Source organism: Nematolebias whitei, chromosome 18, assembly GCF_014905685.2.
Source record: "Nematolebias whitei isolate Nwh7 chromosome 18, NemWhi1, whole genome shotgun sequence".
Lineage (NCBI taxonomy): Eukaryota > Metazoa > Chordata > Actinopteri > Cyprinodontiformes > Rivulidae > Nematolebias > Nematolebias whitei.
The window spans coordinates 11,504,582-11,532,200 of record NC_056515.1 but is presented as its reverse complement, the minus strand read 5'-3'; the positions used below and the strand labels follow the sequence as shown (position 1 = coordinate 11,532,200).

General features: G+C 40.9%; 1 protein-coding gene across 1 annotated transcript in view; it reads left to right on the top strand.

Moving 5' to 3' along the window:
* Positions 1-4,787: 4,787 nt before the first annotated feature.
* Positions 4,788-27,619, top strand: part of adamts6 (ADAM metallopeptidase with thrombospondin type 1 motif, 6) — a 337,746-nt gene continuing 314,914 nt past the window's right edge. Inside the window, exons 1-3 of the mRNA XM_037692553.1 lie at positions 4,788-5,092; positions 5,960-6,336; positions 19,669-19,840. Coding sequence (XP_037548481.1) covers positions 4,993-5,092; positions 5,960-6,336; positions 19,669-19,840 — 649 coding nt within the window. The 5' untranslated portion in view covers positions 4,788-4,992. The remainder of the gene's footprint in view (positions 5,093-5,959; positions 6,337-19,668; positions 19,841-27,619) is intronic.

The following is a 27,619-nucleotide window of genomic DNA, read 5'->3' as shown; positions in this document are numbered from 1 at the left end:
AGGAAGGGTACATAAAGTACCAGCAGACAGGATGGAGGACATAAAGTCCCAGCTGACAGGAGGGGTACATAAAGTTCCAGCAGACAGGAAGGGTACATAAAGTACCAGCAGAGAGGATGGAGGACATAAAGTACCAGCAGACAGGAGGAGGACAAAAAGTGCAAGCAGATAGGAGGAGGACATAAAGTACCAGCAGAGAGGAGGACATAAACTAGTAGTAAACAGGAGGACACAAAGTACCTGCAGACCGGGGGAGTACATAAACTACCAGGAGAGGAGAAACTAAACTATAAGCAGAAATGAGGATCTAAACTACCAGCAGAGGAGAAGAACATATAGTACCAGCAAAGAGGAGGTCCAAAACGTCAAGCAGACAGACATAAACTACAGAGAGAAATATCTAAACTACATGCAGGTAGGAGGATCAGAACTGATAGACTGAAGTAGTAGATAAGAAATAAACTCCCAGCAGACATGAGGCTCTAAACTACCAGCAGGGGAGATGATACAAACTATCAACAGACAGAAGGACAGAAACTCCCAGCAGATAGAAGGACCGACAGTGTGTCCATCAGAGAGCAGAGCTCGTGTTTCAGGCAGCTCAGACGGACATGCGCACAGCTGACGGAGGAGAGGCACATCTGCACTGACGTCACCGGCCTCCATGAAAGCAGCCAATTTGAAGCTGTTCTGGACAGACTGCTGTGTGGCGAGGAGGAGCAGCAGCTCCGAGCCAACTGTTGCTGCTGTGAAGCCCGTTCTCCCCCCGACCCTGAGATACGAGCATGGACACAAAGTCCAGATGATCAGCAGCACAGACAGAACCTTCTGCTGGAGGACAGCTCACTCTCCGCACAGCTGAAGAACTTCTTGTTTTCACACAGTGTCGGTTTGAGACGGTGCTGCTGCGTGCGCGCGTGTCCGGGCCGAAGGGGTGGTGGGGGCAGATCCAGAGGATGGCAGAACTCAGAAGGAGTTGAGAGGAGCAGAGAGGAGGAACTTCAGAGGTGCACGCGTCTTTTGCACACTGGGACAGTGAAGATGAGCATGGTAAATATCTCCTATCGCGCGCGCGCGCACACACACACGCTTAGTATCTTCCTGCTTGTTTCCGAACTTCTCAGACAGACGTGTTTCCAGCAGAACCTCGGTGTGATTTTGGGACACTTTCATGGAAAAACGCGCTCTTTACGCAACTTTTTCGCACGGTTCTGCGGAGTGTGCAGTTCTACAGGTCTACTGGAACCAGCAGTGAGGAGTCCTTGTTGATCCGGGTTGATCCGGGTCGGCTGCCAGCTCAGACCCACTCTGCTCTCACCTGACTGTCCGGTCTGGACGTGTCTGCGCGCGCCTTGCTCTCCACACCGAGTCAGTCATCAGTCTGAAAGACCCAAAGAGAAACCACCCGGCTGGTTCGGAGCCGGACCTGTGGGACTTGTTAAGGTCCAACAGGTTGACGCGTTGAACATCTCGAGCTGGAAGTTATGGTTTGACTCATTTAAAATGCTCATTGCAAAGACGTGAAAAACAACAACAACAACAACAACAAAAAACAACCATCACCAAAGAAACAAAACATAAACAACCAAAACAAAGTCTTTACTTTTTTCATTTTGATGGAAATGTATCCTTAAATGAAAAGCTTCCACCTGTGGTTGTTCCCCATGAACAGCCGAAGAGTTTGATGTGTTGCTACGCATTTATGCCCAGATTTGTTGAGATTTGTAGGCAGATTAAGGTGCTTTGTTTACATTGAGTGCATACCCACATTTCAGAATCCCATATCAATATATCTGAAAAAGTTATGGAGTAAAGTCTATGAGACAAAGTCCAGGAGAATTTTTTTAAGTTTGAATTTGTTATTTGCAAAAAGGAGCTTTAAACTGAAGCCAGATGAGGGTTTGAACTCAAGAGCGTCACACTTGGAAGGTTCTGTATACCGGTATATTTTTTTTTTAAGGGGGCGATTGTTTGCTACAATTCTCAATTAAAGGCTTAGCATTCCCTGGAAAGAATGCATATCTCCCACCACTTTTCAAGTCAGAATTTTAGTCTTAGATCATCTTCTGCAGAAGAGTGACAGAGTTATAATCCTTCTGGTCAGAGTTTATGAACAATGTTATGCAAAATCTTTTTCTTTCAGCTCTTCCCTTTTCAGTGGTCTCTACAGAGTCATCCTTCTACATCTCACTCTGTCCTCACTCCAACTACCACCATGCCTTCTCTATCCTTATATTTCCTCATGGTCTTTTTCCTGGCAGTTGCATTTCTGACGTCCTTCTATCAATATACCCACTGTCCCTCCTTTACACCGTCAGCAAGTGTGAATAATATGATGGATCAGGATTTTACCATCCTCTTGACAAAATCCAGCACCATCTGTTCTTCCTGGTTTATTTCCTTGACACCAAACCTACCCATCACTTCCTCATCCCCTCTGTTTCCTTCACCAACATGTCCATTCAGGTCACCATCATTCTCTCATCTTTTGGAATACTCTCTATCACGTCATCCAGAACCTTCCCAAATTTATTTTTCTCCTCCACATCATATCCAACCTATGAAGCATAATCAGTGACAACATTTAGCATCAGACCTTCTACTTCTACATTCAGACACACCACCCTATCTGACACTCCTTTCACCTCTACTACATTCCTTTGAAACTCCAAGCCCTTCCACTTGGACTCTTGGACATCTACCTTCCTTCTTTGCATCATGTCAGCCAGCTCTCTACCTTTGCCTGTCATTGTCCCCACATTTAGAGTTGCAACCCTCAGTCCTACATTCTTCACTTTCCTCTTCTCCCTCTGCCTCCTGACACATTTCCCTCCTCGTGGTCTTCAAATAACAGTAACACAATTTCCACCAGCGCCCTGTTTGTCAACAGCACTGGTGGTGGTCTTTGTTAACCTCAACCAATCCACTATGGTTTCATTTAGAAGAACTTACATATTTGTTTTAGAAAAAGTGTTTTACCTCAAATGCTCTTGCTGACACAACCCTCACCATTTACCAGACTTAGGACCAGCCCAAGAGCTACACTGGCTTGTGCTCCTCAGTGGATATTTTAAATAATGATATTCACAATCTCATGTGATATTGTGAGATATTTTGCTTAAATATATCTTACGAATGACTCTCTGCTACTACCACAACAAATCTTAGTCCAATACATCTAAAACTGACTGAGTTAGAGCAATTTTGTGTTTCCTAAGGCTACATAGGTACTGCACCTTGAATTTTACTGACTTCAATAGTCATAGTTTTACATCTAATGATTTCTGAGCATTTTAATTAAAACCATCCAGTGGTTCACAACATAGTGTAGTTGTAACTACGGATACATTTCACACACAGATATACATTCACATGAAAAAAAAAGAAAAACATTCACCCTTTCATCTTTGCAGGGGGGTGGGGGGAATAACAATTTCCTTTTAATTATTTAATTTATTTTGGAACAACTTTGTACAAAATATTTAAATAAATGGTAAATGGACTGTACTTACATAGAGCCTTTCTATCTTATTTCAAGATACTCAAAGCGCTTTACACTACAATCTGTGCCTCATTTACCCATTCATACAGCTCTATACTAGATCTCTACAAAGCTAATTGAACAAATCATTCTAAAGAGACTAATCAGTGCTTGAGATCACATTCATACACCGATGGGACACACATCAGAGGCTATGAGGGGTTCAGTGTCTTGCCCAGGGACACTTCAGCATGTGACTGCTGGTGGATTTGAACCCCCAACTCTTGCATTGGAGGACGATTGCTCTAACCACTCAGCCACATCCGCCCCATTTTGCATATTTAAACATAAATGAAAGTCAGAGTCAGAGATTCTTTATTGTCATTCGCACCTCATGTGGTACATGTGGTGGAGCGAAATTATGTACACAGGGTCCCAGTTACATCCAACAATAAAATGTAAAAGAAAAACAGTAATAACATCTAAGATAAGAACTAAGAAAAACATCAACTAAATATACACTAAGCACTCATAACATGAAAACATTGAACGTCAGCACAAACATGAACATGAGTCTGTGTGAGCAGATGTGCACGCATGAACACATCAACATTGAAACAGATCAGCAGCAACATGAAACAGATCAGCAGCAACATGATGTGGTCTTTCACAGTGATTATTCTGGTTAGAGATTCATGAGTCTAACAGCCTCAGGGTAGAAGCTGTTCCTCAGTCTAGTGGTTCTACACTTAATGCTCCTTAACCTCCTTCCTGAGGGGAGTGGGGCAAAAAGTGTGTGTGCTGGGTGAGTGGGGTCCTTCATGATGCAGGTGGCCCTCTTCCTGCATCTGGAGGTGTAGATGTCTGTGATGGTGGGGATGCTGATTCTGACAGACTTCTGTGCAGCCTTCACCACTCTCTGCAAAGAGATGAAGGTAAACGTATGACCTGTGATGAACTGTCATCTTATGGTGTGCATCAAATGAAGAATTTGTTAAAAAAAAATAATAATCTTGGAAAAGTTTTTAAAATGTTTATTTCCAATGAGCTGTGAAAAAAAATCTAAAGATCATCAATTAAAAGTGTTTTAAAAGTAAAAAAAGACAACAAAAATCTCTGTTAAATACATGGAATGAACAATCATTTCTGTGATAAGGTGATCAATAAAAAGAGCAAAAATCTTTTTTTTATTTTTTTATTTTTTTTCCACAGGAGTACAGATGTGTACAGCCAAAACAAGTTTCCAGTGTCGCTCCTCTGGTTTGGAAGCACCGCTGAGACGGACCGACGAGTGTGATGGACGTCAGAGTTTCTGACATGAATTCAGAGGCTGTGTGGACGTGCTCGCCTTCAGGACACATCTGACACTTGGGAGTGCACGCGAGGATGCCAATAACCTTTCAGTGAAGAAGAGGAACCCACTGGGATGTGGTATTGAACCAAGGCTGTGTTTTTAGACCACCTGTAGCACCCTGCACCCCCCAACCCTATGTCACATGTGAGCCTGAATAATGGACGATTTGTGGAAGATGCTGACCTGGACACTGAGCTTGGTGGTGATGGCTGCTTCTGAATTTCAGAGTGCCAACAGACTCTCACATAAAAATCAAGGTAGGACAGGAGACAGGTGGGCACAAGTTCTGAAAAATTTATTGTTCAAACATCAGTAAAGTTTCAACTGTATATTTATTTATTTTGCAATAAATCTACTCTCTCAAAGTTCCTGTTATTTTTACCATCCTGAACCAAACCGTTCAGCTCATTCAGAAATAGTTTGCACTGATATTTGTATTTTTCATCTTGTATACTTTTCAAAATAACTTTAACTACTTTATTTTATTGAAACTAATATTCTCTATAGAAATACACAAATATATTTTTGGTTCCTTCAAAAACATTGATCTCTTTCAAGTTTGCTTTTGCATACTTGCTTTATTTTCAAATTCTTTAGCTACTTTTAGTTAATATTCTGCTGCATTTAGCTACAGTTCCACTATAGTTAGCTTCCAGCTCTTATTTTGCCAATTTTAGCTATGCATTTGCTACCTTTAGCTTTTAGCTACTGTTTTGTTTTTAGCTAATATTTTGCCACTTTTACCTTTTAGCTATAGTTCCACTATAGTTAGTTTAATTCCAGCTATTATTCCACCATGTTTTATTATTTAGCTAAATTCAGCTTTTAGCTACTGTACTGCTACTTTAAGCATCCAGATGTCACTCTTCCACTGGTGGCTTTTACTCTTATACCTGTCTAATTTTAGCTTTACAGTTTATTTCGTGAAAGTTACCAAATTTAGGTACTGTTCTTCATGTACTTCTGCTAAACGTATTCAACTACAGAACAGTCTAGTTGTTGCATTTTATTTTATTTAGGATTTACCTTGTCCTGGTTGGCTGAGAGTCTACACCAGCATTTCACAGAAAAGTAAATTCTCTAGTTTATTCTCTGCTCTCTCCTCTTCTGTTTTTCTGTCAAAGAGGAGTTCCTGTCTTACCTGCAGCACTACCAGTTGACCGTTCCGGTGCGGGTGAAAGAGAACGGAGAGTTCCTGAGTTATACTGTGAAGCACCAACGGCCGGGACGACGGAGGCGTGGGCTGACGGACCCCACGATGGGACCTGCATCACTTCCTCCAGAGTCTCATCTCTTCTACAAGCTGTCTGCTTACGGAAAGCACTTTCACTTAAACTTGACACTGAACCTCCACCTGGTGTCAAAACATTTCACGGTCGAGTACTGGGACAAAGAGGGGCTTGAGTGGCGTCACAATGTAGTGGATAGCTGTCACTATGTTGGATTCCTGCAGAATCAGCACGGCACGACCAGAGTAGCACTCAGCAACTGCAAGGGTCTGGTGAGTACAAAGTGCCTCCTTTTTAGTGTCTCATTCACAAACGGTACCTGAACTGAAAGGCCCAGCAGTCCTTCAAGCATGTGGTCCACTGCCTATGCCAGAGTTTTAGGTTATGTGTTGTTTTTGTTCTATTAGTGCTTACTATATTCTTACTTTAGCATTTTTCTTAGTTCATATCTTAGATCTTATTACTGTTTTTCTTTACAATTTATACTTTTGTTGGATGTAACTGGGACCCTGTGTACACTTGTTCTACTACATGTACCACATGTGGTGCAAACGACAAATGAAACTTTGACTTTGACTTATGTTAAGAACTAAATGAGTTATAATAATTTTTATCAAACATTGGAAAATAATTATGCAGAATTGCACAGTTTTGTAAAATATTGCAAAATTTAATACAATCAGTTAGCAATTGGAATAGGTGTTTTGAATAACTGTCAGTTAGTACCACAACAAATTTTAGCTCAGTATCTGTAAAATGCATTCAGGTATGGCTATTCTTACAAAGGCTAAGGCTAATCAGTTGTAGATATTCATACAATCATTGCTTTTTGGGAGTTTCATTGAAGTGTAGCATGTCCTTCATAAAATATTTTGTTGACAACCACAAATGTTTTGAAAAGTAAATGCCACGGTTTTAAGCAAAGATACGGCACAATGTGTCGTGCTTGAATTATGTGTTGTGAACAAAGCTCAGCCACTAACACTCTACATTTATACTCAGCATCTGAAAAGTTGGATGAGTTATAGCCAGTACTCGCCAGTATATAGTACCGGCACTTCTAATGGCATTTTTGCATTGGGAGACCTGACCTCACCGTGGTCGACCCAGCCCAGGTCTTTCCGAGCTCTGCACAGCCTGGTTGTCCCCATCACAGAGCACCCTCTTCACAATTTACATAAGTAATGTAGGTCAGATCATTTCTGATACATCCTTACATTTCTATACCAATGACACAGTTGTTTATTTTCGAGCTAGAACAGTTGCTAAGGTTTTCCAGTTTATACAGACTGCTTTCAACATCATCCAGTCAGATTTGTTCCATCTCAAACTGGTGCTAAATGCTGATAAAACCAAAGGGATGTTGTTTTCAAACTGGAAGTCGGTACCAGCAGTTCTTCCTTCTATCTTATCTATGAATTGTGTTTCTATTGAGTTTGTAGATTCTTACAAATACTTGGGAATCTTGGTGGATGCACATCTCTCTTTTATGTTGAAAATTTGGTAAAGAAATAGAAAGTTAAATTGGGTTTCTTTTGCAGAAATAGATCCTATCTAACTCTGAATAACACCTTGTAACTGCAACTTTCCTTCCGGCCATTGACTACGGTGACAGCCTCACCAACATCCTTAACTCTGTAGCTCCTCTGAAAACCCGGTCTGTCTCCTTCTCCAACTCTGCACCCTGGTTCACTCCAGAACTCCGTTCTCTGAAATCCAAAGGTCGGAGGTTGGAACGACTCTATAAGAAATCTGTTCTCTCATTTCACAAGGAACTCTATGCGAACCACGTCATCCAGTATAAGGACAGTATTTCTCAAGCCAAATCCAGCTACTTCTCTGACATCATCAGTTCCAATGTTGGCAATTCAAAGACTTTGTTCTCTCTCCTTAACCATTCAGTCTCATCTTCTAACTCATTACCCTCTCACATGGTTTCCACAGAATTTTGCAACTCTCTGATGTCCTATTTCAATGAAAAGATTCTTTCAATTCATAAACACCTTGGACCTAATACCGCACCCAGCATCGATGTTGAACTCCCCCCTCCCTCCCTCCCCTTCTCTGTCTTCTCCCTCCCCTCTGCTGATGACATTGCTGACATTATCAGCAAGTCTAAGTCCTCATCCTGTCAGCTTGATCCATTTCCCACAGTTCTTGTTAAATCCTGTCTTCCGTCTCTGCTCCCCATCATCACTAACATCATCCACTTCTCCCTAACCTCTGGCATTGTTCCCACAGCTTTCAAATCTGCTGCCATCACCCCCATCATCAAGAAACCAGGTCTTGACTTTACCAACTTCAGTAATCTTCGTCCGATCTCTAATCTGCCCTTTATTTCCAAAGTTCTTGAAAAAGCCGTTGCTAGTCAACTTCACTCTCACCTATCCAACAATAACATTTATGAAGAGTTTCGATCTGGTTTTCGCCCCGACCATAGCACCGAAACAGCTCTAATAAAAATAACTAATGACCTTCTTCTTGCTGCTGACTCTGGTCTTCTGTCTATCCTCATTCAACTGGATCTAAGTTCTGCCTTTGACACAATCTGTCATTCTATCCTCCTCAACAGACTAACCTCCATTGGCATCTCAGGTACTCCGTTAGACTGGTTCAAATCTTATCTCTCTGACCGCACTCAATTCATTCAGTTTAAATCCTTTCGTTCCCAGTCTTCCCACATCTCTACGGGTGTCCCCCAAGGCTCTGTCCTCGGACCCCTCCTCTTCATCATTTACCTCCTTCCTCTAGGTCACATCTTCCATAAATTTGGTGTCCATTTTCACTGTTATGCTGATGACACACAGCTCTACTTGTCAACAAAACCAAACTCCACCCACCCACCCTCCATCCTCACCGATTGTCTCAATGAGCTAAATCACTGGTTTTCTAACAATTTTCTACAACTAAACAGTGACAAAACAGAAATCATTCTTGTTGGTACCAAAAACTCTATTTCAAAATCAGAACATCTTCTCACCCCCCTTAACAACTCTCTGCTACCCCCCTCGCCTCAGGTCAAGAGTCTTGGTGTCATCCTCAACACCACTCTCTCCTACACTTCACACATCAACAATGTCACTCGGTCTGCCTATTTCCATCTCCGAAATATTAACCGTCTCCGCCCTTCTCTCACACCCCACTCCACAGCCATCCTTGTGCACAGTCTTGTGACTTCTCGGATTGACTATTGCAACTCCCTTCTTTATGGCCTCCCCAACAAATCTCTCCAGAAGCTGCAATTGGTCCAGAACTCATCTGCCCGTGTCATCACTCAAACCTCCTCCTATAACCACATCACTCCTGTCCTGCAGCAGCTCCACTGGCTCCCGGTTAAATCACACATCGTCTTCAAAATTCTTCTTCTCACTTTCAAAGCTATCCACAACCTTGCCCATCCGTACCTATCTGACCTCCTACACATCTCCATCCCCTCTCGCTCTCTCAGATCCTCCTCTTCACTACATCTTCATGTACCCTCTGCCCGCCTCTCCACCATGGGGAGCAGGGCCTTCACCTGCTCTGCCCCTCACCTCTGGAACTCTCTACCCCCTGACTTACGAAACACCACTTCTCTTTCTCTATTCAAGACTGCTCTGAAAACACATTTCTTTAGACTCGCTTATCCTTAACTTTGCTGTATGTATTTTATATTCTTTATGTATTTTATATTCTGTATGCATTTTATATTCTTTATGTATTTTATACTTCAATTTATTCCTGTTGATCTTTCCACTGTGCTTGTTGTTTGTTTTAACACAATCTTTCTGATATGTTTCTTACTGTAAAGTGTCCTTGGGTGTCCTGAAAGGCGCTTTTTAAATAAAATTATTATTATTATTACTATTGCTTCACTTTTGCTTTTGGCAGTGGGTGATAACAAGCAGTCATAAAAGTGTCTGATAAGCCAGAGGCAGAGCTTAAGCTGCTCTGATGGTGGCTGCTCTTTCAGGGGATCCAGCTCAGTCTCTTGGCTCGTCTACACTTGGCAAAAGCAGCCTCAATGCATTTCGCAGTGAGGTCATCCATCCATCTGCTGAGATCACGTTTCTCTAATTATCAGATAACTTGTTCCTTTTTGTTTTAAAATGTAAGGCTTGCATTCTTCACCATCTGCTGCCCTTCATGGCAGTTTCAGACTGAAATCAATCAATGATGAGAAAGAACAGTTCTGTTTGTTTTGATCAAACCTGGTAGATGACATAGGACATAGTATGTGTTGGGTATGATTATCTTCAAATATCCATCCATCCATCCATCCATTATTTTTACCTGCTTCTTCCTTTTTGGGTTGTGGGGGTCACTGGTGCTTATGTCCAGCTATCACTGTGCGATAGGCGGGGGTCACCTTGGACAGGTCACAAGTCCATCACAGGGCCTATCTTCAACTACCACACCAAATTTAAACTCAATATCAGTATATTTGACTAAATTAATATAATTTTTGTGTTAACTAAGGTCAATTAGCTGTGGAGGCTATATTGAATTTTTTGACCTGAGTCAGAATTTTGTACCATAAACATGAAAATGTGAGCTGGTATGACAATGAAAAAAATCCTTGAATCCTTAATTCGAAAGGTAATCAGTTGAGACATACACCTTCTGTAAGTTTTACTAAAATCTCTCTAGCCTGTCATAACGTATTTCAACAACAGACAGTGCTGAGCCCAGCTTTTGTCCCCTGTCACAGAGCGAATTGGTAGAACTGGAAATATCCTCTGTCTGTCCGTCCGCCCATGTTGCTATCATAAAATTTGGTGAGGTAGCAACTTTGATTTTGGTGTGTGGCTACATCTAGGTGTAAGAAAGGTCAGTATCAAAAAATAGGTTACCACATCAAATCCAAGATGGCCATCACCATATACCACCCCTGTCATTTGAGGAAACAAAGCTTTCTTTTCTAGTTTTATCCATCCATCCATTATCGTTTACCAGCTTCTTCCATTTTGGGTCACGGGGGTCGCCAGTGCCCATGTCTAGCAATCACTGTGCGAGGGGCGGGGTACACCCTGGACGGGTCGCAAGTCCATCACAGGGCCACATAGAGACAAACAACCATTCACTCTCTCTCTCACACCTAGAGACAATTTAGAGTTACCAATCAGCCTAACATGCATGTTTTTGGTCTGTGGGAGGAAACCGGAGTACCTGGAGAAAACCCACGCATGCACAGAGAGAACATGCAAACTCCACCCAGAAAGGCCCTGGACCGGGATTTGAACCAGGGACCTGCTCGCTGAGAGGCAGCAGCTCTACCAGTTGTGCCACTGTGCTGCTCTAGTTTTTATATTGCTTAAAATTACAGTTTCCTCAAATGAATGGGGTGGCCCTTGGGGTGGTCGAAGAATAATCTATGGTGAGCAAGGCCACCATTTCACCCCCATGGTTCCTCCACTGCATCTGGTGGTGGATAAAATTACTCCCTCCACTCACCAGGATCCGTCACTCTGTGCTGCCTCAGACAAGAAAAAATAAAATAAAAATAAACCCACCCTTTATTTTTCTACACAGTGTTACTCCTACCTATTTAAATATCTTGCAACAAAACGTTAAGGTTTACTTGCATTCCCTCTTCAATTCTAGTCCAGAAAAACACGTATCTCCAAAACTACAAACATTCACTATTCAAGTCCCTCAGTGATGGGGACATTGATGTGCTGCTTATTAATGACAAAGTTTTAGGTAAAGATATTACATGATGTGTAGTGCTTATAATAGTTGTTTGGAATGACACTCAGCTACTACCACACCAAACTTTAGTGTGATATTTGGAAAACTGTCTGAGTTATTGACATTTTTGTTCCTCACAGTCATTTGGTTGTGGTTACCATTTTGAATTGGATTGATTCCAAAAATTAGGTTAGTGGACTTCAGCTGTTAAAAAGATCTTATGTGACCCATTAGCCCTGTTAGAGGCATTTGGGATGACCTTCAGCTACCACCACACCAAATCTTAGCTCAATATTTGTAAAATTGGCTGAAATATAGCAATTTTTATATTTGTCAAGGTTACTTGGATAATTGGGTTGAGTTCAAAAGTTCTTTACTAGTAGATGTACATCTAATAATTAATTGCTTTAAAATCCAGTCAGTGGTTCATGCAATATTTTGCCAGCAGTACAGACACAGTCATATAAAACCATGCTCACAGTGAAACTAAAAAAACACTATCTTCTTTTTCTTTCAGCTTTTCCTTCTTTAGGAGTCACCACAGCAATTCATCCTCCTCCATCTCACTCTGTCCTCTGCATCCTTTGTCCTCACTCCAACTACCTCCGTGTCCTCTCTAACTGCATTCATATAACTCCTCTTTGGCCTTCCTCTTTGTCTTAAAAACAGCTAGTGTAACTATAGTTTTTATTAACTAGTAACTAGTAAACTAGTGTCTTAAAAAACACAATCAAAATGTCTACATTTTCTGTGTGAGCTTTTAGTGTAAATGCCCACAGACTTTGAAACCTTCCTTAGTTGCTTTACTAATGAAGGAACTGGAACAAGTTTTAATAGCTGCATTCCTCCCTTGTGTTTTAAAGTAACTCTAAAGAAGGAAGAAAAGATCCTGCTTCCTACTGGCAAACAGAATCACGTGGAGCAAACATGTCCAAATGTATTGGCAGGACCTGCACCAAGCATCATAAACTGAATAAGTGTTTACTCTGTTTTCCTTCAGCACCAAAAATGGACAAAAATGTGTGTTTGCTTCAGTGTAATCATGTGCCTGGATGTAATAAGATATTGACATTATACACTAGGTAAGCCCTAAATCAGATGAGTTCCTACGTGGATGTGTGGTTAACTGCTTTTACTTTGTGTTTTACACAGACAAGGTAATGTTGTTAACGTCTAAACTAAAGACTCCCCAGAAAGAAAAAGAGGAAAGTTTTGATGTTTTGATTCACTGTTGGGGACTTTAATGTTGACTTCAGTAGAGCAATGTCCTTCATTAACAAAATGAGAAACAATTGTTTAATGGTGGTACTTAAAATAATTGATATACAAACCCAATTCTAAAAAGCTTTCATGTTGTGTAAAATGTAAGTTAAAACAGAATGCACTGATTTGCAATTCTTGTAAGCATTTTATTCACATTGGAACAAAACAAGATCACAAAAAAGTGGAATCATGTCATCTGCACAGATTTTTCTTGGACGCAACATTTGGTCAGTCTGAGGCCTGCATATAACAGACTTTAAATGTCTAGGACCTGAGGAGACCAGCTTCTGGAGGTTTTTGAAGGGGAATGTTGTCTCATTCTTGTCCGATAGAGGATTCTAGCTGTTCAACAATCCTGGGTCTTCTTTGACAAATCTTTTGTTCCAGGATGTTTCAATTCAATTTCTATTCAGTTTATTTATATAGCACCAAGTCATCTCAGGGCACTGAACAGAAACATTCACATACATTATAAAATACAATTAGTAAAAGTTATCCTATCTAAGGAAGCCAGATCTTGGATCTGTCAGATCTGTTCAGTTGTTGAGAGATCTGCACTGCAGGTATAGGCCAGTTTTTCATACATTTAGTATATATGTTTTCTGCAATGATGGTGTATTTCCATATGTGTAAACATGCCATAGCCTTTTGAACTTTGTGATGTGTGGAGAGCAGCAGCTCTACTCCAAGATCCTCCTGGACAGGACTGGAGTGGGACTCATTTTCTGCCCTGGAGTTTCATGCCTCAGACTTGCCCACTTTAGATCACAACCTATTATTATTAAAATCACGTAATTATAACCTTACATCTGGGACGATTCTAGAATATGCCCTTTAGGGATGCTTTAGCCCCTCAGTGCTCATAATGGCTCTTGGCTTGAATAACGCTGTGGCCATTAATTTTGAATAACGTAGATGCCATTTCCTGCATTCTGGTGTATTTTAACAGGTTGTTTAATATCTAGTTTTACCTACATAAGTAGACTATTCAATAGCTATTTTAGAGTTAATAAGTTAAAAGTAAAGTGCTATGTGTTGCCCCAGCTGAGGTTGTTATTCAGGTGCACACCCAAGTACTTGTAGCTGGAGACCACTTCCAAAAACTGTCCAGAATCTTCATCGTCTTGGGGCAAGTTTCATCTGGACCTACCACCCTGCTGCCACAAATCTTTAATAAAACTACCTCTGCAATGCTACAAATATTTAAACTTTGTCTTTTCAAGTGTGGACATGGTGACTGGATTATGGAAATTGTCAAAAGGCTCTTTTCACCATTCGTGGCCTTTATAATAGCATATAAGCCAACGGTTTAATTTCACAATTGTTATTCTAACAACTGCAACTTTCCATTATAGAATGCAGTTCTTCCTCTGTGTATTTACTTTCAATATAGAGCCATTGATAAGTGCAACTACACTTGGCTCTAGTCTTATCGGTTCTTCTCAAGTACAAGTGCTTTGCCACTGTGACTTGTTTCCCCATTTTGTGGGCAGGATCATCAGTGCAAAGTGGATGATATTGTAACTGGTTATTGTTTTTGAGCCACTCCACCTGTAGGGCAGCCGACTTGGGACCCGAAAGTCACAGTTCGACTCCCAGCCATTCCCACATCTTGTGGTGTCTCTGAGCAAGTCATCTAATCCTCAATTGCTCCCCAGGTGCTTACATAACTGTCCACTGCTCCACCTGGATGTATCTCAGGTGTGATGGGTTAAATGCAGAGAACTAATTTCACCATTGTATGGGAACATACAATGATGATAATTTCAGACTTCCCTTCCCTGTTGTGGTCCTTAATCACCTTGAAATAGGACATCAATTTCTTTAGCTTACCCCAGTACCGCTTATAAGTCCGGGTATAGCCAAGCTGCGCCATCATTTCCGATAACTCTCTGTAAATGCACTAATGTCTTGTGGCATCATCCGTCAGCACAATCAGAGAGGAAATGGAGGTTCAGATGTAGTTTACAGTTTTTCTGGGCGAGTCATCCAGTGACGTACCTCCACTGGTTTATCAATGGCTGTTGTCTGCTCATGTCAAAATTGCCACCTCAAAGCATTCATCTTGAAACTTCAAAACAAGATGGTCCCATAAACTAGGCTGAGTGTGGGGTAGGTACAAAAAGTGGTCAGGCTCTTAACTGATAAGGTGTAGGGTAGAACCTATGAGAGTTGAGACAGTGGAAAAGTGACATAACACAATCTATTCTGCCCTACATTGTCCCAGTAGTGACAAAGAGAAATTACATCATCATAATTACAACATCTACTTCCTCAGGCAGCTGAGATGAGCTGGTCTGGGAAGCTCAGTCCTCACCTCCTTCTACAGGTGTGCAGTGGAGAGCATCCTGTGCTCCAGCATCAATGTGTGGCATGGAGGCTGCACAGCTGCAGAAAGGAAAGCTTTGCAGAGAGTGGTGAAGGCTGCACAGAAGATGTTGGAGTCAGTCTCCTCACCATCACAGACATCTACACCTCCAGATACAGGAAGAGGGCCACCTGCATCATGAAGGACCCCACTCACCCAGCACACACACACCTTTTGCCCTGTTCCCCTCAGGAAGGAGGTTAAGGAGCATTAAGTGTAGAACAAGTAGATTGAGGAACAGCTTCTACCCTGAAGCTGTTAGACTTATGAATCTCTAACCAGAATAATCACAGTGAAAAACCACATGTTGCTGCTGATCTGTTGCATGTTGCTGCTGATCTGTTGCATGTTGCTGTGTTCATTCGTACTCATCTGCTCAAACAGACTCATGTTTGTTCTACTGTTCGGTGTATTGGTTTTATGCTATTAGTGCTTAGTGTATATTTAGTTGATGTTTTTCTTAGTTCATATCTTAGATCTTATTACTGTTTTTCTTTTACATTTTATTGTTGGATGTAACTGGAACCCAGTGTACAATATTTCGAACCACAATAAAGAAACTCTGACTGTGATAACAGAACAGAAAGATCCTGATGCATGCTCAATAATCCAGGTAGAAAAATCTAAAAAAGTTATATCTGGTCCTCTGGACATTCAAAAAAACAAAACAAACAGAAAGAACAGAAAGATGCATTTAATATGTAGGCTTAAGAATAAATATTTCCTATACATAAACAAACATTCTTAATCATGTATTCTGATGCATGCTCCAGGCAGAAATTCTAAAAAAGTTAAGTCAGGTCCGCTGGACAGATAAAAAAAAAAAAAAAAAAAAACTGGCTGATCTACTATGATAAGGGGCTATTTATAAGACTGCACTTGTTGCAGCTCCTCAGACTGATGTCATTTGGATTAAAGACAAAACGTTTCAACAAGTTTTTTTTTATCTGTCCAGAGGACCTCACTTTTTTAGATTTCTTAATCATCAAAGTTCATGCACAATCATCCAGGTACCAATCCAATAATGCTCAGTCAGGTCATCTGGACAGTTTCTTTTTTTTATAGAAATACGTTTCTATAAAAGCCCTCTGGATAGAGGGCGAAACGTCTCATTGAATTTTTAATCATGTTTGCTTTTAGGATCTGACTTAGTTCACCACCAAGTCTTTTGTCCTGGTTGGTGCATGTATTTCCCTTTGCAGAGTAGTTTCTTTTGGTTTGGTTGTCATTGCTTTATGAAAGCTTAATGTTTCATTGGAGCCCAGTGAGCAGAGTGAAAGCGATGCTGCATTCTATCGTTTTCTATCACTGAGAGCAAATGAACTTAGGCCAGTTTACTGCTGTACTCACAAAGAATCACTCTACCAGGTTTATCCTTTTGTCACATGAAAATGTTTGTTATCTCTGACCATAGCTCCAACAACGAAGTTGGTGGTTTAAGTTTCTTTTTTGTTTGTTTACAGTGCACCTTTAGCTTGTTGTACAACCACTTTGGTTCTAACATGGTTGTACTGTCCATTGTCCAAAGGTTAGGTTAGTGGACTTCAATAGCTAATGGAATAGCTGTTAAAAAGTTCTTATGTGAACTATTTGTCCTTTTAGTAGGCATTTGGGATGACCCTCAACTACCACCACACCAAATATTAGCTCAGTAATTGTAAAATTGGCTGAAATATAGCCATTTTTGTATTTGTCAAGGATACTGAGCTGTGGTGGCCATCTTGAATTGGGTTGAGTCCTCAAGTTATTTACTTGTAAATGTACTTCCAATAATTCATTTCTTTAAAATCCATCCATTGGTTCATGAAATATTTTGTCAACAGTCATACAAACAGACACAGTCATATAAAAACATGTTGACACTGGAACTCCCCCCCCCCCCCCCCCACCACACACACACACACACACACACACACTATCAATCACTTTAGTTCTAAGACGGCCTGTACTGTCCATTGTCCACAGGTGGAGGAAGAATGTCCACTTTTGTTATTGTTTTTTTCTCTGAGAAGCTGGAAGGAGATACACCAGTTATTGTTGCATGGTGGAAAAGCTCATTAGCAGTGAAACATTTATGTAATTTCAGCATCCCAGAGTTGTTGAGTAGCTTTCCTGTCTGAGCAATGTCTTTTAGCACCCTTTTAAAATGTTTCACACATCTCTTCACCAGAGGATGATAGACAATTGTTTTGATATGTTTAATGTCACGTTCACTCATCAAATCAGCAAAAGCAGAAGATGTCAGCTGTGATCCATTGACATTTGTGATGGTACAAGGGTTTCTTTCACATGCAAAATCAAAAGTCAAGAATGCAATGACTGTTTGTTTTAGCATTAAAGAGCAAGTGTTTTTAGAACTGTGTGCATCTTGTTGCCTATCATGATACAGAGGCAATTAGTGGCAGATTAAATGATAAATCAGTCTGGCTATACAGGCACCATGCATTTTTCTGATCAAGACTTACATAAAAGGCAGAGAGTGACAGTCCACTATCACACTTTTTTAGATTCACAGAGATAAACACAAAACCTAACGTCTCCTTTGCTTTTTTGTGCTATCAGCAGAGAACTCACCCATTCAGATATGTCCACTGGTTCATTGATGTCTGTTTGGAGTAAGCTTTTGAGATCTGCTGAAGCCTCTTCATGTACGCTGAGCGCAAATCTCTCAGTGTTAGATGATTTGATTTGATTCCCATTTTTGGTGTCACGATTCAATTCAGAAACAATTTTTCTATTGAGATGGTCATAAATTTTTTTTGAATTAAGTAATTGACAAGATGAAAAGACAAAACAACAATGCAAACAAATAACATTTATTTAAAACAATAATTTTATGTTATTATAATTTAGAACTGGCTCCAGGCGGTGTGTCTCATCTCTCCTCTTCAACCTGTTAAAAAGACAAATTACATTAAGTTTTTTGTATAACTTGTCTATATAAGTTTTTGTATAATGTGAGAAAAAACAGTTACTTTTGAGCTGCAGCTGGTAGCATTAATCAGAGCTTCTCCCACTTTATTCTTTGTTTCATGGTGGAGTTATCAGAATAGCTTTATTATCATTGCACCGAGATACAACAAGAATGTGTCCGTACAGTCGTCCGAAAGATGGGAGGAGTGCACGAAGCTGCTGCTATAAGCACGACCTTCTTATCCTTTACAGAATACATTTTTCAGATAGAAAAAGGGACAAAGCCATGAGGAGAGGGTCGTGGCATTATAAAAATAGATCTCTTCACACTTTGTCCTAACAGGACACGATTGAAGACATCAAAAAACTCTGCCAGCAAATACATTTATGAACACGTTACATGTGCATTTACTACGAGGCGGTCCCTGAAGTACTAAACAGATAGTCCATTGTCCTGATAAGATAAGACGATGGTCAGTTCCCAGAGACCAGGAGGTGTCCTTGGCTGCAGCTGCATGCTGCAGCCTTCTCACACAACTCCCTCTGCTAAACCAGACATATGGTTCAAGGGCAGCGTAAGATTGTCCCTGGGAGACGGCCTCAATTATGTCTTGGGCTTCTTGTTCTTGGCCATAGTAACAAAAACGTCCATAATCTTTGACCAAACGTTCTCTGACTGATTCCTTGCAAATATTAGATTGTCATGTCAAAATCCAAGTTTGCCCCGGTCATATATGTCCCTCCATCTTGTGAGCTGGATAATATGAAAAATGAGCAAGGCGTCAATTTCCTGGTGGTGGATAAAAAAGCTCCCTCCTCTCACCAGGATCCTGTACAGTTTTGGTGAGCAAAAATAAATAAAATAAATAAAATGTCTGTTCTTCAAGGTTCAGTGTGACTTTATTGTCATTCACATCACATGTGGTAGATGAGGTGGAACGAAATTGTGTACTCAGGGTCCCAGGTCACCCAAAAATAGCAATAATATAAAGTATATTAAAGAAAAGAAGAAGCTGTATAGAAGGATCTAAGGATACTTGTGTTCTTCTACACAAAGTAACTCCTACCCACGTAAATATCTTGCACCAAAAAACATGGGGTTCAATTCCAGTCCAGAAAAACGCTAATCTCCAAAATTAAAAACATTCACAATTCAAATCCCTCAGCAACGGGGGACATTTGTGTGCTGCTTGTTCTCTCTGGATACAACTCATTTAAAACCTTTCATGAATGGTCTGTAATTAAATGAGCAAAACAAAAGTTGAAACGAAGCACTCTAACATGAAAAATGTTTTATTCCAGCAACTGATTTTTTTTCTTTCAGATTTTGCATTTAGTGATAATTCTTGTTTGTAACCTGTTTCTTTCATTTATTCTCTTCTCCAACAAGCATGGTGTTATTACAACAGAGGAAGAACAGTATTTAATAGAGCCTTTAAAGAACATATCCACCAACTCCAGTGAATGGGACCACGAAGGAGCGCAGCAACATGTTATTTATAAAACATCTGCCATTCCCTTACCACACGAGCATAGCCAGGAGTTCAGCTGTGGCATTTCAGGTTGGTGAATCTCCATCTGGCTTGGATTCTGTGTGGGTGGAACTGACGTAAAGGAATAACTATACATAGCAGGTTAGAGGAAGTGCTGGTTTGGTTCTAGGCCCAGGTTTTGGTAGACACAATCAGACCTTTTGTGTGCCAGAGTTGCTCCTGGTCAGACACTTTTCAACTTGTAAGAGAAAGTCTTCCTCTGCCTTTCATGAAAGGCCTTTCAGTGAATAAACAGAGAAATAGCATTCATTTTGAATACTGAGCACTGAAAGGGTTGATAACATTTCTAAAGAACGAGTTAACTAATTTGTTAAAATAAAAATAAAAAACAGAACAGAAGCTAAAAATAACAGAACTGAATCTATAGCTATAACTAGTACAGCAGTTGCTTAGAGCTTAAAGTCATAATAGCAGTCAAAATGTGCAATTTAATGGTTTTATAAATTTACTTTTTTGAATGTGTAGCTTTTCTAATAAAAATAAACAAATAAGCATCATTTGCTACCAGATATCTAGAGTAAAATTTGTAATAAATGAGTGAAATTAGCAGTCAGGTTTTGTTGCCATTAGTTATTAAAAAAACAAACAAATTGTTTGTCATTTTCTAACACAATATTTATGAAAACCCTCATTTCTATGAGTTTAACCCACAAACAATCATATATCAATGTTGAAACTGTACTAGAAACATAAAACTTTTATTATGATTTACACAGTTTTCACCCAGAGTAGAAAAACAGCAAGAGACAACCATGTAAAAAGGTAAGTGATTTTTATTTAAAGTGAGTATTAATAGAAGCTGAAACTCAGGATGAATCGGTGGAGAAACAGACTGGAAAGTACTATAAGTAACTGATAAGCAAAGGTTTTATGATCTTTAGTATCCAAAGTGTATCCTTACTTTGTTTGTCTTTGTTGTAGGCAAGGTGGAGATGGGGGATTCCAAAAGAGGTGATGGTGCAGGTGGAGATGAGGTGAATATTGATTTGTAGGAGAGTGGCAGGATGGAAACTGAAGGGCTGACCACAGTACTGCCACATGTAAGTAACTCGGGACTGGAGAAAACACAAGGAGTGGATTATTGAGCATGGACTTTGTTGTTTTCAACAAGGAGTACAGTTTATTAGCTTCTTATCGTGGATAACGATCACAGAGGGCTGTAGAGTTGTTACCCAAAGGTCTCAAATGTTCCAGCAGAGATCTACTGAGCTACAGATCCTCACAGTGGTGCTTGAAAGTTTTTCGAGCCTTTTATATTTTTCTATATTTTTGCATAATATGACCTAAAACATCATCAGATTTTCATACTTCATAAAAGTAGATAAAGAGAACTCAGTTAAACAAATGAGACACAAATATTTTATTTGGTCTAAATCTAAAAATGTTAAGTCAGGTTCTCTAGACAGGTTCAAAAAAACAAAAAAATTGTAGAAACGTTTCGTCTTTCATCTGAAAGACTTCTTCAGTCTTCAGGGCGTGAGCGCCCCGTGGTTCCCAAATCTGCAACATCTGTTATCAGGCCAGCCATGGAAATTGCCGTGGAGGGAGGATGCTCTCCTCCAGGCGGGAGGAGTGATCAGGAGTCACCCGGAAATAGGCCAGAAATCTAGCGTTCAGCACAATTAAGACTTATGCTGCAGCTATTTCATCCTGTCACGAGGGCTTCGGTGACAGAACAGTTTTTAATCACCCGCTGATGAAGCGTTTCCTAAAAGGTGTATGGAAACACAGACTGGTGTCATGCCCACTAGCTCCACAGTGGGACCTAACGATGGTTCTGCGCGCTCTGATCAAAACTCCTTTTGAGCTTTTAGATCAGGTTTCACTCAAATTCCTGTCACTTAAAACAGCCCTGCTGTTGGCTTTGACATCAGCAAAGAGAGTGAGCAATTTATCTGCGCTCTCTGCTGCCCCATCATACCTCAGGATTCAAGCTGATGGCAGCTCAGCTGCGCTGAGACCTAACCCAGCTTTCATGGGGGTGGGGCGGTAACACGAGATCTGAAAGCAAAGGTTCACATACTTTTACCACTCACAAATATGTAATACTGGATAAATTTCCTCAATAAATAAAAGACCAAGTATAATATTTTTGTCTTTTTTATTTAACTGTGTTCTCTTTATCTAATTTTAGGACTTGTGTGAAATTTTGATGATGTTCTAGCTCATTTATGCAGAAATCTAGAAATTTCTAAAGTGTGTACAAACTTCAAGGTCAAGGTCAAGTTTTCTTTGTTGTCATTTGCATCATATGTGGTACATGTGGTGGAACGAAATTGTATACACAGGGTCCAAGTTACATCCAACAAAAGTATAAATTGTAAAGAAACACAGTGATAAGATCTTACATATGACCTAAGAAATATGCTAAACTAAGAATACACTAAGCCCTAATAGTACAAAAACAATACGCCGACAAACAGTAGCACGAACATGAGCCTGTGTGAGCTGGAACTTTCAAGCACCACTGTAAATACAATCTCATCAGGCTGGATCAGGAACAGGGGTGAGAGGAAAGTGCCGCCCTCCGAACAAGTCCTTTGAATGAAGGACAAAACGTCTCAACAAAAAAATAAACCGTCCAGATGACCTAACTGAACTTTGTTAGATTTTTTTACCTGTATTAATGAGCATGAACTTTGATGTTATGGTATATCTTGTATGCATGGGCTTGGGCTCAGAAAAAATTACCTCTTTAGGCGGGCAGTTAGTTGTGAAGTCCAGAAGTACTCGGGGACCGGAAGTGAGGAACTCTCGGGACTTGTAGTTTTGCTCTCTTGTCATTTTCAGAAGCAGTTATTGATCTGGATGGTGAGACAAATCAGATAGTCCAACTTCCTCGGCTTATCTTTGGTGACTAATTGATCTTTAATTTGGTCATTAAGTGAATGTACAAACATACCTCTCAAAGCTTTTCTCCCCATCCGGTTTTCTGTGTGGTGATCGGGAAGCGAATAGAAAATTTTGACTCTGAGCACCTCCCTTGGTGCATAGTCTATAGTTTTGTTGTTGTTGTTGTTGGTTTTTTTTTTGTGTTTTTTTTTCTGCTGTCTCCTGGTGAAGTGGTGGTCAAAAACCCACTGGAAAGCTTTAAAAAAATCTTGAAAAGTTTAATTTTTAATTGGGTAAAAGTGAAGGTAAGTGCATGACCATGTTAGTGCATCCCCCTTGAGCATCCTTACCAGATGCAGATGGTAAACAGGGAGCTTTGCCTTATGTCTCAGCTACCTTTTCACCACAATGGACTGAAAGAGAGTCCGTAATACTACAGATGCTGCACAAATCCGTCTGTCATTTTCATGCTCCATTCTTCCCTCACTCGTGAACAAAACCCCAAAATGCTTGAACTCCTTCACTTGAGGCAGAACCTCACCCTCGACCCAAAGAGAGCAATCCACCCTTTTTCACTGAGGACCATGGCCTTAGATTTGGAGGTGCTGATTCTCCACCCAGCCACTTCACACTCAGATGTGAAACGTTTCAGTGACAGCTTAAGATCATGGCATGATGACGCCAATAGGACCATATCATCTGCAAAGAGCAGAGATGGATTCCTTAGGCCACCAAAATGGAATCCCTCCGCCCCCTGGCTGCACTGAGAAATTCTGTCCATAAAAGTTATGACTAGAATCAATGACAACGGGCAGCTCTGGCAGAGTCCAACTCCCACCCTGAAGGGATCCGACGTACTACCGGCAATGTGAACCAAACACTTGCACCACTTGTATAGGGACCAAACAGCTTGTAGGAATGGGCCACAATCCCATACTCACTGAGCACCCCCACAGTATAACCCAAGGATCATGGTTGAACGCCTTCTCCAAATCCACAAAACACATGTAGACTGGATGGGTAAACTCCCACGAGGACCCTAGTGATGATAAAAGCTGGACTAGTGTTCCATGGCCAAGACAAAACTTGCATTGTTTCTCCTGGATCTGAGTTTTGACTAACCATTGGACTCACTTCTCCACTACCCCTGAATAAACTTTTCAAGGGAGGTTAAGGAGTGTGATCCCCTATAGTTAGAGCACACCCCCCGGTACCCATTTTTGAAGGGAGGAACTACCACCCCAGTCTGCCAACTCAGTGGCACTGCCCCCGATGTCCATGCGATGTTGCAAAGGCTTGTCAACCAAGACAGTCCCACAACATCCAGAGCCTTAAGGAAATCAGGATGAATCTCATCCACCCCTGGATCCCTGCCGCCGCAGAGCTTGTTAACTACCTTGGCGACCTCAGCCATGGCTATGGACAGACGAACCCCAAAGTCCCTTGACTCTGCCTGCCCACCCTATCCTGAGGGAGGGGCGGGCAGGCAGAAGCTTCTAGTTTATGTATCCCCCAGGAGCAATTTGAAATAAGTTGGCCTGTACTTCTGGTCACAGGAGTCAGCTCAGGTGGAAAGGGTGATGAAGAAGTCTGAATGGTAGGTAAGAGAACTGCCAACTTTTGTTCTATGGAATACATCACGTTCCCAGCTCCTCCAAACTGGTCTTGGTGATGGTTGCTGGGTGAGGATCTGCTGGATAGTAGTTTCATGATTTTCTCTGTGTTTATATTTATTTATATATTGTATCCAGACAACAACTTCTTGATCTTTGAATTTGTGCCATCAAACACTTATTTTGACCACTATGAGAGGAGATCTGGAACACACACCCCCCCTCCCCCCAATGCTCCAGACGCCAAGGAAAATGGGTTGGCTGGCTTGTGATGCTTAAAGCCCATGTCATTCCCCTATCTGTTATGGAAGCACAATCCGTAGTGTACTTCCAGGTCACACAATACAAACTGTCTTAATTAACTTAGAAAAGTACATGCTCTATCTCCACCGATTTTCATATAGTTAATTTATGCCACTTTTTGCATTCAGATTGCTGTTGTTAATGAATAAAAACTGTCTTAATTTACTTAGAAAAGTTTGTGCTCTATCTCCACCAATCTTCATGTAGCTAATTTATGCCACTCGTATTTCCGTTACAAATCATTGGTTAAGATGAAATGCGACGCATTAGCCCTGACCCCCTGTCTGGGCTGAATGAAAAAACCCCGTAAGACACAGAATTAATTATTTTCGTGGTGAAACAGCGCTGCTCAGTGGTGAGGCTGCATATCATTTTAACCATGTCGTAAATATGTCAATGATTTTAACAGAAATACAAGTGGCGTAAATAAGCAACATGAAACAGATTGGGAATGACAGCCCATCTTGCACTCTCTGTAGCAACCTTTCCAACTGATGGACAATGTTTCCATTGCTGATCCTGGCACTGTGCTGATCCTGTTGCACACTGTATTGTCCCATTGGTAGGGTCCGATTCTGACAGTGGGCCCGTGTGCGGCTGTGTTTCTGGCCCGTGGCACAGGTCGAACTCTACAAATTTGAGACCGCTGGACTAGGCACCGCAGTCCTCTCCTCCTGCAGTAGATTCTATGAGGATGACCCTGATTAATGCTAGATCACTGGCTAATAAAACTTTATTCTAAATGACTTTTTTTCTCCAACGGACTGGACTTTTTTTTCATCATGGAGTCTTGGATCTGCTCTGGTGAGGTCAGCCTTTTTTGGAACTACTGCCTCTAGATTGCTCTTTTTTCAATGCTCTGAGGACAACTAGTTGTGGTGAAGGATTGCTGACTGTTTTTAGGAAACATTGGAACTGCAGACAGTGCCATGATTCAGCTAATTATGTGAGTTTCGAACTGCTCTGCTGTGAGCTGGGCCGCTCAAACTTGGTTCTGTATGTTGGGCTTTATAGACCTCCTAAATAAAACAGAGTTTTTAAATGAACTCTCTGACTTTCTAACTGGAATCCTGCTCAAATATGTCCGTGTTTTAATTGTGGGGGATTTCAATATCCATGTCTGCTGCTCTGATAAGCCATTAGCTCAAGACTTTTTAGGTCTCATCTCATCCTTTAACTTTGTACAAAATGTTGTTGGTCTGACTCACCAGCTGGGCCATACACTTGATTTAGTTTTAACATGGGTTTATCTGTCTTTGGGAGTGGTAGTGCAGAGGTTAGAAAGGTGGGCCTGTGTTCAGAAGATCGTTGGTTCAGCTCTCAATACCGACAACATCAAAATGTGGGTGAGAAAGGTGAAGCACCCACACCTGCCTCCACCCTCATTTGCCCCACTCTGGGCCCTTGAGCAAGGCCCATAAACCCCATGATCTGCTCCCCCGGACACCTTAGATGGCAGCTCTCTGCTCCACACAGAGGGCTGTGGTAGACCGGTGGTCTGCGGTTGCGTCAGGAAGGGCATCCGGTGTGAAAATAATTGCCAAGTCTTTGTGTTACTTAGTTTGCTGTGGCAACCCCTGAAGAAGGGAGCAGCCAAAAGAAACAAAAGGTTTATCTGTATTTAATTTAGAAATTAGTGGTTGGTTACTTAATTTTTTTATTCTGACCCCAAACCTGTTTTTATTAAACACCTCTTTGGTCTGTGAGTCTACACCTTCCCCTCTAGCTAGGCCCTGTTGGATACTTAACCCTACCACTGTTGCTCTCTTCTCCACTGCCTTTGTCACTAATTTTGTTACAAACTCTGGACCCATTGTGTGTCTTAATACACATGAGTTGCTCTCTCAGCATCGGGAGACCTGTGTAAAGATCTTGGATTCAGTCGCCTCGCTAAAGATCAGGGATCCTAACACCTAGTATTTTGTATCATTGTTATGCTGTTGACTGATTTATCTGCCCCTTAAAACTCCACAGCTCCAGTTCCATTCACTCTCTGTTAAAATGTCTTGATGACATCAAGGCATGGATGGCTTCAAATTTGTTAAGTTTTAATGATCGTAAAACTGAAGTCATTGTGTTTAGCTCTAGCTCTACCGCTGTCACTGATCCCGTTACTTGACTCTTTTTAGCCTTATCTTAAGCAGTCTGTTAAGAATCTTGGGATGGTTTTAGACTTTGACTAAGTTCAATAACCATATTAACTCTATTCTTAAAAAAAGCTTCTTCCACTTAAGGCAGATAGCTAAACTTAGATTTGTGCTTTCCAGATCTGACCTTGAAAAATTAGTCTATGCATTTGTTACAACCCAGCTGGACTATTGTAATGCACTATATGTTGGGGTCAGTCAGGCTTCTCTTTCACGCCTCCAGCTTGTCCAAAATGCTGCAGCTCAGCTATTGAGAGGAACTCATAGGTATGAGCATATTTCATCGGTTTTGTCCTTCCTTCACTGGCTCCCTTTGCGTGTCAGAATTGATAAAAAAAATGATCCTGTTGACATTTAAGTGCATTAACAGTCTTGCACCTGCATAACTCTCTGACCTACTTCAAACTTCTGTTCCTTCTCGGGTGCTGAGATCATCTGATCAGCTGCTTTTGGTTGTACCAAAAACCAAGTTGAAGCTCAAAGGAGACTGGGCTTTTTCAGCCATTGGCCCTAAACTTTGGAACAATCTGCCCATCAACATTAGACAGACCACTTCACTCCCTGCTTTTAAATCTCTCCCGAAAACGTAAAAATGTATTCACTGACATTTAACACAGTATGATCTGATTTATTATCCCATTGTTTCTCATGTTTGTGTTTTTTTACGTTTTTCATGTTTTTATTTTTGCTGCTTTTAATTATACCTTGTTATTTTTTACTTGATGCTGTGATTTTATTGTTAAGCACTTTGGTAACAGTTTCTGTTTTAAATGCGCTCTATAAATAAATTTGACTTGACTTGACTATTTTGTAGTGTTAGAGAATGGTGACTGCTACATCGGTGTTACTCTTGAAATTCATGTCTGAGCTAGAACGTTCTATCATGATTTACA